Below are 13,968 nucleotides of genomic sequence, written 5' to 3'. Positions count from 1 at the left end.
TATTGGTCAGCATCTCACTTATTCGAGCTTAAAGTGAAATGTTGGTGGGTTGACAGTAGAAGTTCCATAAAAAAACCCATTATCCTCTGGGCCATTTTGTTTGAGCGTCATTCTAATAGCATCATTGGTCTTCATTTGTGTTCACGAGATCATGACAAACTTGTCACATAGCATTAGTGTCATTTTTACCTTCGGTTTGAGCACTGTATCCAACACCTGCGCCACTGCAATCCACCGAGTGCCTAAAATACGATGGCAGCTTTGCACTGTGACATTGCTGGCGAAGGAAGAGTTTTTCAGCGCTGTCAAGACATAAGGTGAAGCGTTTCTCTGCTAAACAAAGTCAGGGAATAAAATGAAATGGTAAATCAGTTTAATCAATTTCAAATTCATGGTTCTTCTTCAAATAAAAGCAAACACATTTAGCGCTTACGTGAAGCTGTAAAACTAATTGTCTGTGGGCAAATATCGACTTTTAGATTACACTCCATGTTTGTTTCATTTCTTTCATTTTGTTCATAGCCTGCCAGCATCTACTTTCTTTGAAACACAGCGGGGCTGCTGTAATTGTATTCACAGATACAATATGGAGGCTTCAGAAAGAAAAGTTTGAATCGAAAGTGACGGGGAAAAACAGAAAAAATGAGGGGAAAAAAAGAGGAATAAGAATAGAATAAAGGGCAGGATAAACTCAAGGGCAGATGGAGATGTTGAAGCCAACAGCACATAGTGTCGGCTCAAATGGACCATGAGGGGGCAACTTCTGGCTCCTGGAGGATTTTCTTCAGGTCATCAAGCATCACATCATGGAGAGGCGAACGCAGCCATGGTCACGGCTATAGCCACGGAAGCACGGACGAAGCCAAAACCCTGCTCTGTTATTTTCACATTCATGACTCATCCTAAACCGAAAGTCTTCCTCTTCATTCTCTCCTTCATTTTCTTTGTGTGAATGGGCTAAACAGTAAACTGTGACCATACTCTGGCTTGACTTAGAGAAGCATGAAATATATGAAACCTCAATTGTGCCCCCATTAAAACATCTGAATATTTCTGGCCCAGACAGATTTTCTGCTCGACTGTCTGACTCCATTCGTAGCGTCTCTTCAGATCTCTCTCGCCCACACCAGAGCAAAAATATCAGCATACCCTAGAAATATAAGTCAGGTACACACTGTGCTTTAGATAAAGCCCGATAATGTCACTGTTCTGTCACTGGTGCTGATGCTGCAATGCTTTTGCCCTTTGGACACCTGGATATAATCATGACTTACAATTGCAGATGTGTCCATTTTTAAACCCCCTAAGGCCGGTGTCCTGCAGTTTTTAGATATCACACCTGAATCACATGTTCATTACCAGGCCTCTGGAGAACTTCAGGATATGTTGAGGTGATCATTTAGCCATTTGAATCAGTTGTATTGGATCAAGGACACGAGACCTAGAGTTACCCACCCCTTCCCTAAATGCAATACAACAACACAAAACACTTACCTGACTAATCTATTGATAAGAGAAATAGGGTGGACATAACATCATAGACTGGCCCATCAGTCCTCAAATAGCTTTTTAAGTCCATCAATACCTCGATTTTATTTCTTTTATCCAATTCAGGGTCATGAGGTACACCCTGGACAGGCCGACAGGAATCATTCACACTTAGGGGGCCATTTTTATAAGCACCAATTCACCTAACCCGACTAACTGCATGCCTTTGGACTGGGGGAGGACACTAGAGAACCCACGCAAATGGGGAGAGAACATGCAAACTCCACACAGATGGTGGATTCAAACCCACGACCTTCTCGCTGTGAGGCAACAGTGCTGACCACCACAACACCATGCTACCCTTTGGAAGTGTTCTATAATATGACTGAAGGTGAGTATGAAGGCAAGCCATCACTCATCTTGGTGTTTGTGCTTCCGAGTGATGCTGCTTCTTGACCACGGTTCAACCTCTTCGTAGGGAAGGAATAAATCTAATCCTTTCTCAGTCTTGCCAGCCATGCCAGGCGGCTCTCGCAGAGAGTAAAGCCCGAGGCATAGATTATATCCTTTTCATCTGTTGCCAAAGTTTAAGACTTGAATAAAAACCACTTTGGGCCAGGTTAAAGGAGGTGATTTGTGATGGGAGACTTCTCATTCTGATTCTTGTTAATAAATGCTCCTGTTATCGTGGACTGAATATTAAAAAAAAAGTCTCTAAATGACCTCATTGTGTCTAATAAGGTGACGTTCGAAGTACTTTCATTTAAGCAGGTGTTTGTTTCATCTTAACAGGCTTGACAAACTCAAATACTCTCTGAGGTGCAGGTTAAACCTCCCTTGAAAAAAAACTGTCGGCTTAATGGCCCCTGCCTTTTGCTGATAACCGCCGAGGCGTCTCCCGCTCTTTGGAAGCAGGTGGATAAAACGGCTAAAGCCTTTGTGTAAAGGCACCGTGAAACATAGCCCAGTGTCTTTTTTCATTTTGTTCTTTGAAGTGAATTGACATTCAGCTCAGGATTTTGTTTGAGCATGCACATTCCCTCCCAAACTCCTCTGTTTTTAAAATTTTCCTTCTTTAAACTTCAGCACCTTATTTAAAGTCGGAGCCGCCCTCTCGTCCTTGAAAGCGACTTACAGGTTGTCTTGTCTTTTGCGTTTCGTTTGAATTCCCTCTACAAGCTGATTGAGGGTGTCAGTCATAGAGGGAGAGGACAGGCTGGCAGGTCGAATGGTGGGAGCCAAGGAGTCTGTCAAACTCCATCGCTGCTATGAAAATGGAACCAGAAGAGCACAACTCTCAGTACAACCGCAGGACACTTTAGAGAGTGCACGGAGGAGGAGGAGGACGTGTGACTGGAATGCCAGAGCACCATGTCACAGTTGATGACAGTCAATTTTTCTGAAAGTCAAGGGGCTTTGAGAAGCGCACTCCATTGCAGGCAGCAGCAGAGCTGATGGTATTAATAAGGGGAGCACTTACCTGTTTTCCAGGGACATACCGTACAACAGCGTGCATGTCCCACCAATTATCTACCAAGCAACTGTGCCCTTTAACCCATCTATCCATTTCTGGCCTGTTCTCATCTCCCAGAAAATTTTGAGCTTTTGTGTAGCAGAGGTAGAAATACAATAATGTTGTGTTTTATCCATGGAAAAAAATTTAAAAAAGAAAAAAATTTGAAGGTTTGTGCTACAGTATAACATTTTGTGAGTTCGGTATATGGTACTAAGATTTCAAACAAGTTGTTGCAGCGTCCTTCTTCTTCTTCTGCTCTCAAGATTTGGCTTCATTCAATACATGAAGACAGTCTCTTCCTGTTTTGAACACAAAACATTTCAAATATTATGTATGATCCATGCTCATATGCGTCATTTGATGCTTTTAGAGATTTCTATTCAAAGAAATCTCTGTGCTGAAATGTTATATTAAACTTTATGGGCGGATCTCTGTGGTCCAGGCCTGACCAATAAAGTCACTGTGATTCCTCAGCTTATTGTGATGCATTTTAACCATAAGTTACACTAATTTACACAGTTTGATAATAAAAAACGTAAGCACCCATATCACCGTAGGTTATTGCAGTATGAGCTCAGTTTATTCAGTTCACAGTATTTTAGTGCTTCTGCAGCAATCGGAGTAACCAACATGACTGAGGAGGACACAGAGCGGTTGAGCCTGTGCAGGTCAGACTTTGGGAAATACCCCTCATGTATCTTTGAAACTAAAAAGAGGTCATTAGACAGCTTTTGCAGCTACTCAAAAACTGCAAAACAAATGGAAAAGGTTTGAGCATATTGTAGCTGTTCAAATGCATCGTCAGTTCACTGATTAACTTCTGTACCTAGAGAAAATGTCTCTCTTGCTTTGCCTCTGCAGTCTAAGAGTATGGTTTTGTACTTTAATCACTGAAGCTACATTTATCTGAGTGTATTAGTCTAGCATTGTTTATTTATTTTTAAGAAGGTTGGCAAAGTGACTTAAGTTGAAAAAAATGGTTGTCCATCTGATTCATATGGTCTGCTGCTCTCACTGTAAGAGCTAACATTTCAAATATGTAAAAAATTGCACATTTTGGGGGGATGTTCTATAACTGCTGTTGTTTTTGTTATTCCTTCATTTTCAGATATGTAAAATAAGTCATTCTTGTCAAAGGTGTAGCAGCTAGTATGTGTATTCACATGATGGTGAAGTCAAGAACAAAACGAATATATCAGAAGAATACTTGCTGAATTTTGTGCAACATTCAGAAGAACCAAAGAGCTTATTGTAATGTATTCCCCTGTATTGTTTTGACATTTTATCTTATTTGCTTGATCTTTTTCTTAGACTTATCAATTAACTGGCACATCACATGAAACATATATACAGTTTTCACAGTTTTCATTTATTCATTTATTTTCCTTTTGAAGAAACCTACTTTAGTTTTTTGAAAGCCACTTGGGCACCAGCAGTTCCCCCGAGTGCTGCGGCCTCAAGGGACCAGCTTTCTTTGATATGACCTTCCTTTCGTTCTTTGTGTGCTTTCTTTGATACACATGGGGTCACCATGGCTGATGCTTTTTTATCTCACATAGATGTGTATAATCACTTGATGCACAGTGCATCATTTTACGGCCTTATTCTGAAATGAATTCAATTCATTTTTTACCTCAACCCTTTTCACACAAAAGCCCATAATGACAAAGTGAAAAAAATGCTTGAAATTCTCGCAAATTTATTAAAAATATAAAACTGAAATATAACATTTACACAAGTATTTATAAACTGAGCTCAGTTGTAGACACCCTACAAGCTTGGCACGTCTATTTTTGGTCAATTTCTCCCACGCAGAACCTCTCGAGCTACATCAGGTTGGATAGGGAGCATCAATGCACAGACATTTCCAAAGATCTTCAGTTAGATTCAAATCTGGCTGGTCCACTCAAGGACATTCACAGAGTGGTCTTAAAGTCACTCCTTTGTTATCTTGGCTGTGTGCTTAGGGCTGTTGTCCTGTTGGAAGATGACCCTTTACCAGAGCCCAAGTTCCAGAGTGCTCTGGAGCAGGTTATCATCAAGGATGTTTCTGTACATACATCTTTCCCTCAGCCCTCTGAGTTCCTGCTCCCCAAAAACATCCCCACAGCACGATGCTGCCACCACCATGCTTCACTGTAGGGATGGTATTGGCCAGGTGATGTGTGGTGCCTTGTGTCCTCGAGATGTGATGTTTGGCATTAAAGCCAAAGAGTTCAATTTTTGTTTCATCACACCAGAAAATTTTGTTTCTTATTGTCTGAGAGTCCTTCAGGTGCCTTTTGGCAAACTCCAGGTGGGGTGTCATGTGCTTTTTGCTGAGGAGTGGCTTCTGCCCACTCTACCACACAGGCCTGATTGGCCGAGTGCTGCAGAAACAGTTGTCCTGCTGGAAGGTTCTCCTCTCCACCAGACAATGTAGCTGTCAGAGTGACCATCATGTACTTGGTCACCCTTCTATCATGTTTGTTCAGTATGGCTGGTTGACCATCTCTAGGGAAAAGTCCAAATGATTCCTAACATTTTCACAGATGATGGAGGTCAGTCACTGTATTTGTTGGGAACTTTACAATACTGCATATATTTTTCTGCGCCTTTCCCCAGATCTGTGCCTTGATACAATGCTAGCTTGGAAATCTGCAGCCCATTCCTTGGATTTTATGGCTTGGTTTGGGCTCTGACATGCACTGTCAGCTAAGGGACTTATATAGACAGCTGTGTGACTTTCCAAACCATCTCCAATAAACTGATTTTATCACAGGTGCATTTCAGTCAAATTGTAAAAACATCTGTCAAGTGATCGTTGGAAACAGGATGCACCTGAGCTCAATTTTGAGTGTCATGGTAAAAGCTGTGACTTATGTACATCTTATATTTTTGTTTTTTAATAAATGTAAAGTAATTTATTGCTTATTGATCTATTGTGCATAGTCAAATGTCAATTATTGTCAAATATTTCACTATTTTGGGAACAACATGTCTTTTAAAAGGTGCTGATGGACTGAAAAATATGTTTATGACTTACTGTAACACATTTGTCCACTGTGGCAGAGCTCCAGATTGCTGCTTATTGACACGACAAAATGTTAGATCATCACAACGTCTGCTGCTGTCCTACATTTTTGTTATTAAATATTTGATTTTCCTATGTTGGGCTCAGGTGGCTCTTACCAGTAGCTTTACCATCTGATCTTTTGGCCCTTTATGAGCTCACAACTACAATCTCCTGACTGAGCACGACTGGCTTTGTCTAAATCTAGAATCTAGACTAAAGATGGCCCTTTCCCATCTGAGACACTGAGACTAAGACATGGCATGGAAAAAAAATCTACTTATATTTTGAATTTTTGAATATCTATCTATCTGTCTGTCTGTCTGTCTGTCTGTCTATCTATCTATCTATCTGAGAGAGAGAGATTTTTAAGAGAATTTAAAAATTGTCATTATAATTAAATTGTCATTAATCAGTAGTACGACGATAAAATTGACAACCGGTCGTCAGGAGCTACACCTGTAGATGATTACAGCCACCTGAGGTAGTCCAGTCAGATGATGCAGAGAGAACAAAGATGTCAAATGACCAAGAAATTCCAAAATTGCCCCGGGTGTAATTGCAGAGCGCCTCCAGTAGGGAGCAGGCTTTTCATAGCATTTTAGCAGAGTGTGTGGTACCCATGCAGACAAGGAGCTCTTTTCAAACTGAGCGCTAAATCAGAGGAAGGAGGCGCACCAGCTTTCATTTAAATCTGCAAAAACATTCACTATTCGTGACAACTCATTGGCAAATGCAACAGCATTTACTGATGTTGACATCACAATAAAATATACGAAACCCTATTAATTCTCAAAAATTATGACAATGAGATTAATTTCCCCTCGTTAAACCAATGTTAAAACACTTATGTACACATTTACTCAACCCTTACTGAGAAGGAATATTTTTGCATTTAATTTTTTTAAATTTTAGATTATTCTGATTTAGAGTCAGAAATGGTAAACGAGCCTAACATCAAGAGAACCATTAAATCATTGAATTATTTTTATGAATAAATGTGAATATGAAGATGACTCCTTGGTAATATGAAAATGTCATTCTTCTTGTTTCACTCCCTCAGCCTACTCTCCCGGAGGCGCGTGCGCAATTAGCCCATATTGTAGAAGTCTGGTGAAACATAACAGCTTCCACATGCACCACTAACTGCACGTGACCTTATTGTATATTTTATATTAAATCCACCACCTAACCCACCTATATGTTAAAATTTACTAATGAACGGCGTCGGACATTTATGCTAAAAAACATATTTTCCGGACATAAACTGAGATCTTGCGCCGAGCGGCAAGATGCTCAAGATGGTCAGGCAAGTTGCCAAAATCTCTCTCCTGAAAGATGAGAACAGCTTGGAAGGTGGGCAGGGCAGGGCAGGTATAGGCGTTTATAGGGAGAGGGAAACGCTTTTGCTGTAGATTGGGCTTCCCCGAAATCTTTGTGGATGAGTCCCGCGCCAGGAGCTCGGCATTGTGGCCCGGTCTCCTATCTGCTTCTTCTTGGAAACGGCGTCAGAGAGCAGCTGAGCAAAGGCTTAACATTTCAAACGTCTGGCGGTAGGCTGTAAAGTTTCCACCCCGAAAACAGTGTCATGCGGCAGTAGTAGTAGGGTTGGTACAGGACTCCTCGGCACATGCCTTGGTGCTGTAGGAATGAGTTTTCTGTAAAGCTTTGCGCACAGCCACTCCAAACCAGGGGCCTCGTTTTTTGTTTTTTTTTCTCTCTCTCTTTTTTGTTTGCTCATTTAGGAAGGAGCTGTTCTGTTTCTGTTTACGTGTAATTCTCCTGATTGAATTGTTACATATATATTGGAAAATTTCTATTTAAACACCCTCCTGTTGAAACTGAGCTGCATTGTATTGTGCCTCGAGAATCCTGTTTAACCATTTGCGTAAAGGTTAACTCAGTCAAGCACCAGGAAAGCAAATTCTCAGCGGAATTCCCTCAGCATTAGTCATAGATGTCCGCTCAGCTGGGAGGAGGCCTGCAGCCGGAGACCACAGTAAAACTCGAGGAACTAAAATCTGAAGAACTTTTTGATGTGACAAGTCCTGACGGATGTCCCCGGGACGGAGGAGAAAATAAAGTGGTTCTGTTCCCGGAGGGACAGCAGCAGCAGCCCCAGATGAAACCACGCAAGATGACTCGCAGTCCAAAATGCGCCCGCTGTCGAAACCACGGCGTCGTTTCTTGTCTGAAAGGCCACAAACGCTTTTGCCGCTGGAGGGACTGCCGCTGTGCCTGCTGCCTGCTGGTGGTGGAGCGCCAGCGCGTCATGGCGGCGCAGGTCGCTCTCAGACGGCAGCAGGCTGCGGAGGTGAGACGAGCACAGGGGCAGGTCAGTGAAAGAAGAAAGATAGGGGGCAACCAAAAACAAATAAAACAAACAAACAAAAACGTATCCATGGCATCCTGTAGATGATTATTATGGAGCAAGTACGCACAGTGTATGGTTGATGAAAGGGCAAATCAGTAGGAAAGCTCCCCAAAAGTTGATTCTGATCGTCTGGACTAGAAAAGCTGAGGATGAGCATGAGGCAGTGAGGGCGACAACACGTTTTAATATCACCTTTGGAAATGCGTCCCTGTATCTGTTTCTATAGAAACACAAAGGGCATATAATACATTTTATTAGAAAAAAACAGTTCACAGTCTGTGTTGTAGAGATAGCACTACTGTTTACTTTTTCAGTCGATACAATAATTATATCTCGAGCAAGGGACAACTTTTTAAAATCTCGATGAACGTGCAGAACAATATCTTTTATATTTTAAATACTTACATTGTTTTCACGTAACAGCATTTATATGCTCAAATTTTAAACATTTAAGCCCTGTTTTGTTTCTATTTTGAATGAGTGGTTTGAGCTTTAAAGAGAGAGCGTCAAGTGCTCATTAGGATGACAGAAAAGAAATATAAGAAACCAGCTCAGTGGGTTATATCACAAATAAAAAGAAAAGTGCAGAAATGAAAAGAAGCAAATGAGGTAATATAATGATAATAATAATAACATCCCTTAGAATAATGAGTGCCTTACTTTGCTAATTTGGCATTTATAGGAAAAATTACATTGATTTTATTACTGCAGACAAAATTCTAAATCCTCCTTTTTAAAAAAAAAAAAAAAAAAATCAGTTTAAACTAATTATATACATATGGTATAATAATGGATTTTATAAATAGCAGCTATAGATACAACTGGGTACTTGGGTGCTTCTCTGCGCAAAATAGCATATTCCACATAGTTAGCAATCCTAGTAATAGCAGTAATGCTGGAGATAAAAGGGCAAATTCTCTCTGTCTTTAGTTTTAATCCTAGAGATTTTCCTTGCCTCTTACATCATGTACTATTTTCCTTTAATTACCTTGTGAACGTCTGACTGTAAGATAATTATGTCCAAATGTCTTATTCCAGTTCATATGTTTCTCTCAGGGCAAGAAGGGGGTCAGGTGTGCAGCTCCATTGCGCAGAACGGCATATCAGTGTTACACCAGAGCGGCCGAGTCGAGCATCGTGGCCAAGAGCATCCTGCAGGGTGAAGTTTAATTAGCGTCTCCTTTATCGCGTCTTGCTTTATTCCTAGATTTTCATGTTCTGTACATGAATGAATCTTTACGTGTAGACAACTTCTGCTTTTGATTAAATGGTATTTAGGTTCATGCAACATCATAAATTAAGCTTTCCATGGAGCATATCATCATTCACCTGCTCCGTGCTGACATGGTAAAGCTTTTGAACCTTCTGTCAAAGCTGGAAGAGAAATAAAATTGTGCAGACGTAGTTTCCCTGTAGGTTTCCTCCAGTAGAAACTCAATTTTAACTCTAACTGGCATTGTGGGAAACAGCTTTCCCCCCCCAATAAATGTATATTTGTCCCCAAATGGTGACAGTGACCTTCTCAGTGACATTTGCAGCCCCTGTGTAGAAACGTGTAATTGCATTAGCATTTGCAGGTCTTTTTGTAGTCAGTGTGCCATGGGTATTCCTTCTTAGTTTGGCTAGACACACTTCATTTATCCAAACAAACCCCCCATCATTGAGACTTCACTATTTCATAACAACAGGCCATTATTGTAATACACTGTGTGCATTATTACCTGCTGGCTTGCAGTCAAGACCTGCTGGAGGCTTTGTCTTCTTTATAGCCCTCTCTGTCTTCCCTGCGCTCTCAGTAAAGCAACAGTGACGCGGCTAACCAACTGCATTATTAAAATAATAAACAACAAAGTGCTCAGACATAAACACAGCAATTAATTGGTCGGAACAATATCATTATCCATAAATTGACTGCATAAACAAATGTGTAATAGCAATATGTGGCTTTGCTCCCACGTTCAGGAATCAAACCTGCTGTGCCTCCAGAGGTCGACACCCCCTGCTGGTCGAAGCAGACGCAACGTGACCAAACACACTTTACGTGCCCCTCCATCAGCGCCCGGATGAGGAAGAGACGAGCGTTTGCAGACAAAGAGCTGGAAAATGTGATGCTGGAGCATGAACTGAGACAGAGGGAGCTGCAGAATGACCTTTTCCCCCCCTCGGCCCTCCTTCCTATGCTTCACCCTCCACCCTTGCCCATCTCCCCTGGTCTCCACCGCTGCCCACCCAGCAAGGATCCCACAACTGAAGGGCAATCTAGCTATGTGCCCCTGTGCAAATACAAGCCCTTTTATGAGTGTGACTTCCAGCTTTATCAGTTCTTTCCCCTGAAGAGCAGGTACTCCACAGGAAATGACTATAATGACTTCTTGTTATGTCAGAGCTCCCAGCAAAGCAGACAGGAGAAGGAGGTGCAGAATGGATGGAAAGACAGCGAGAAGACAAAACAAGCAGAGGTCATTCCTTCGACATCCACACAAAGACTCCGAAATGATGGCAAGGCTATGTCATGTGCTATTCCTGTCAAATCCCCTTCAAAACAAGCAGAAATAATGGACTCAAATGGCTCTTCAACAGTCACACTTGCTATTTCTGCATCAGATCAGGGTGTCCTGGGTCAGCCAGACATCAGCGCACCCAGCAGGACTTTTGATCCCAGACCTTTGACAGCTAAGAGCTGGAGCTCAGACACTCCTGCCGCCCAGGCAGCTCCTCATGCCGACTCTGTTAAGAGCCCTCACGGCAGCTCAATCAGGACTCCGGCTGTGAGGCCATTACCTTTTTCTGTAGAGGCTTTGCTGAGGGCCTGACAGACAACTGCAAGCAGAGTATAGTGCATACTTTATTATGCACAACCCAACCTGAACTGTCTGAATATAATTGCAAAAACTGATTTTATGGTACAGGTTTGGAAACGCTATTCTGTAAAGTGCCAAAAGTGAGAGATTTTTTTAAAAACTATTTCTATAGAGTAAAATCACAGTGTTTGTGTTTTTTATTTCCATGAAAAGTTATTTTACTATATTTTATCTATTGAAAAAATTAACGCTAAAAGATATGTATATGTGCTACAATACCATATTTGTATTTCCATTCTGGGCTAATCACATCTTGCAACATGCATACTTTGAAAAAGTGTTTTCTTTTTTTATCATCCCATGTCAGTAGTGCCATAAAAATCTACTGAACCACTCTGTCTGGACTCTCTTTCATCAGTCACGCTTTATAGTCTTTATCCTCAGAAGAAATACACAACACAGACATAAAACAAAGCCAATGAAAAAGTCAAGTGCTTGTTGAACTTGTGCCCATTCCTTACTCGATGCTCTGATTTTTAACTTGCAGTGCAGATGTCCCTGGCTGATTTCTGTGGTGCTCTCACAGGGCTGTTTAGGGTCTAAACAAGGTGCTGCTGCTCAGAAATAGCTCACACCTAAAAATGACAAAGAAAGGAGACAGTTAAAGCACAAAGACTTTCATAAACAGCTTAACATTTATCTACTCCTTTTTTTTCCACCAAAGAATAAATGCAATGTGCTTTAAATATTTATCAGCATTTGATAAGCTTTGCAGTTCTTCAGATGGAATACATGTTGCCATTCTGACATTATGACTGTATAAATATTGATCACACAGCACGCGGTTCAATATTTCACACAGTATCATTTCATCACACCAGCAGACTGAGGGGATATGGGAAATGCTCACCAAAAGGTTGACTGGGAGGCTGCCAGTGTTGCCTAGGCGACATTGTTCTTTATTGTATGCTGAGCCTGACGCCAGCCGAGTTTGTTTGAACACGCATTTGATCTATATCCGGTTTTTACTTCTTTCTCTTATCCAGTTTTTTTTTTTTTTTGTTCTGCTCTGTAATCTCGCAGAGATGGAGGTCAGATACTTTTGACAACTCGGGACCTTGTGGCGTCAACACAGAGGTGATAGCGCAGAGGCTTTGTTTGCGAGAGTCTACCAGCATATCGGAGTGCCTCTCTCCCCCGTGTCTTTTCACAGACAGACAGGGAAGGGAGATTGGCACAAAAAGGGGGGGGAAAGACGACGTCGCAGAAGGTGGGGCGTCCTGTTTTATTGCGCGCTATCTGTGTCATGTTTTTTAAAACAAAAATTAAAACCTGTTCTTTTCCAGGGAAAACAAATGGCCAATTTCACAAAAGATACACATCAGTCACCGAGAACTGATAATGACTTCTGTGAAGAATAACACAAATGATCTAAATCAGCTTCTCCTCACCTGGAGGAAAAAAGCTAATTTATCTGCTTCCTTTCGTTTTTGCAGTGTCCCTGTAGCCAAGCTTTATGTCAGCTTAATAGGTAGTGAGTGCTCTGAAATGTCAATCACTCTCCAAAGATCTTGTTAGGACTGTGGAAAAACAGATTAGCTTTAATTATACTCTGTGCTCTTTTCATATGATATTGCACCTCCAAAAAATCCATCCAGAAGCAGAAGACTGAACAGGTTGCACTGCATTTAAAATACACTTCTGCAATGGAGGTCACTTCATGGGCTGAAAACTGATGCTGGTGAACACAACATATTGCTGGACAAATACATGTTAAAACTTAAGCCTCCCTCAATATTATTTATAAATAAGATTCAAGTACTGCTGCATTCTCTGGACCCAAATTAATTTAATGCAATCCAATCCAACTTTAATTCAAGGGAAGTTTAACAAAGTAGATCAGTTAAAAGACGGCAATAAAATAAAAAAACACATATTAAGATGCATCGATAAATAAAAATAAAACAGAAAATTAAAAGTCTGAGGAGAAAAATTGAGATGTCAGAGGCAAAGAAACTGCTCTGTGGTATGATAACTCTGAATTTGAATTACGATTGGCCACATCCAGGAAAAACGAAGAAAGAATGTGTGTGTTGGGGAGGTGGGAGGTGGTCTTTGGTATCAGGCCAGTTTGCTGACAAAGTCATTCCAACAGGTTAAAACACGTTTTTGAGTCTTCTCAACCCCTCTCCTTAATTCCTGCCCTCCTCCTTTGGTCGGCCACCTCTTGCACTCTTGCGGTTCAGTCTTGCGTTGTGTCTCATTTCCATTTCAGCCAGATCAATTTCACTCAGTTCAGGGTAGAAAAGATTTGATGTGGCATTTCCTGTAAGTCTGATATGTATATTTTCATCTTACAGACTGCATCATTATCAGCAGTAGGCAGTGTTGGGAAGGTTACTTTTAAAATGTATTCCATTACAGATTACAGAATACATGCCCCAAAATGTATTTTGTAACGTATTCCGTTATGTTACTCAATGAGAGTAACGTATTCTGAATACTTTGGATTACTTAATATATTATCATGCTGTTTACAACTACATGAATGTACTATTGCTGTTATTACTGTTACTGAAGGTCCGCGGCTCCGAACCATAGTAAAGGGACCTCTGGCTAATACGGTGGGTTCTGTGTCGGGCTCATAGCCGAAAACTAGCTTTACTTTGTTGTCTGGGTCAACTTTGCTAGCGAGAGACAGAGAGAGGCGTGGAAAGGCTGCTCCAACGGAACTTAT

At 41.2% G+C, this 13,968-nt stretch overlaps 1 protein-coding gene across 2 annotated transcripts; it reads left to right on the top strand.

The window, feature by feature from the left end:
- The first annotated feature begins 7,489 nt into the window (after nucleotides 1–7,489).
- Nucleotides 7,490–11,621, top strand: dmrt2b (doublesex and mab-3 related transcription factor 2b). 2 transcript variants are annotated; one of them, XM_006804007.3, is made up of 3 exons: nucleotides 7,490–8,370; nucleotides 9,487–9,589; nucleotides 10,393–11,621. In XM_006804007.3, exons 1-3 carry the CDS (start codon nucleotides 8,014–8,016, stop codon nucleotides 11,241–11,243), a joined length of 1,311 nt encoding a protein of 436 aa, XP_006804070.2. In that variant the 5' UTR covers nucleotides 7,490–8,013; the 3' UTR covers nucleotides 11,244–11,621. The 2 variants fall into 2 exon arrangements, with proteins under 2 accessions (XP_006804070.2, XP_035769383.2); XM_035913490.2 differs by having other exon boundaries at nucleotides 7,490–8,391.
- The last annotated feature ends 2,347 nt before the right edge of the window (nucleotides 11,622–13,968 follow it).

This window comes from Neolamprologus brichardi, chromosome 17, assembly GCF_056152115.1.
Source record: "Neolamprologus brichardi isolate AB-2024 chromosome 17, ASM5615211v1, whole genome shotgun sequence".
Classification (NCBI taxonomy): Eukaryota; Metazoa; Chordata; class Actinopteri; order Cichliformes; family Cichlidae; genus Neolamprologus; species Neolamprologus brichardi.
This window is presented reverse-complemented; position numbering and strand designations above follow the sequence as displayed.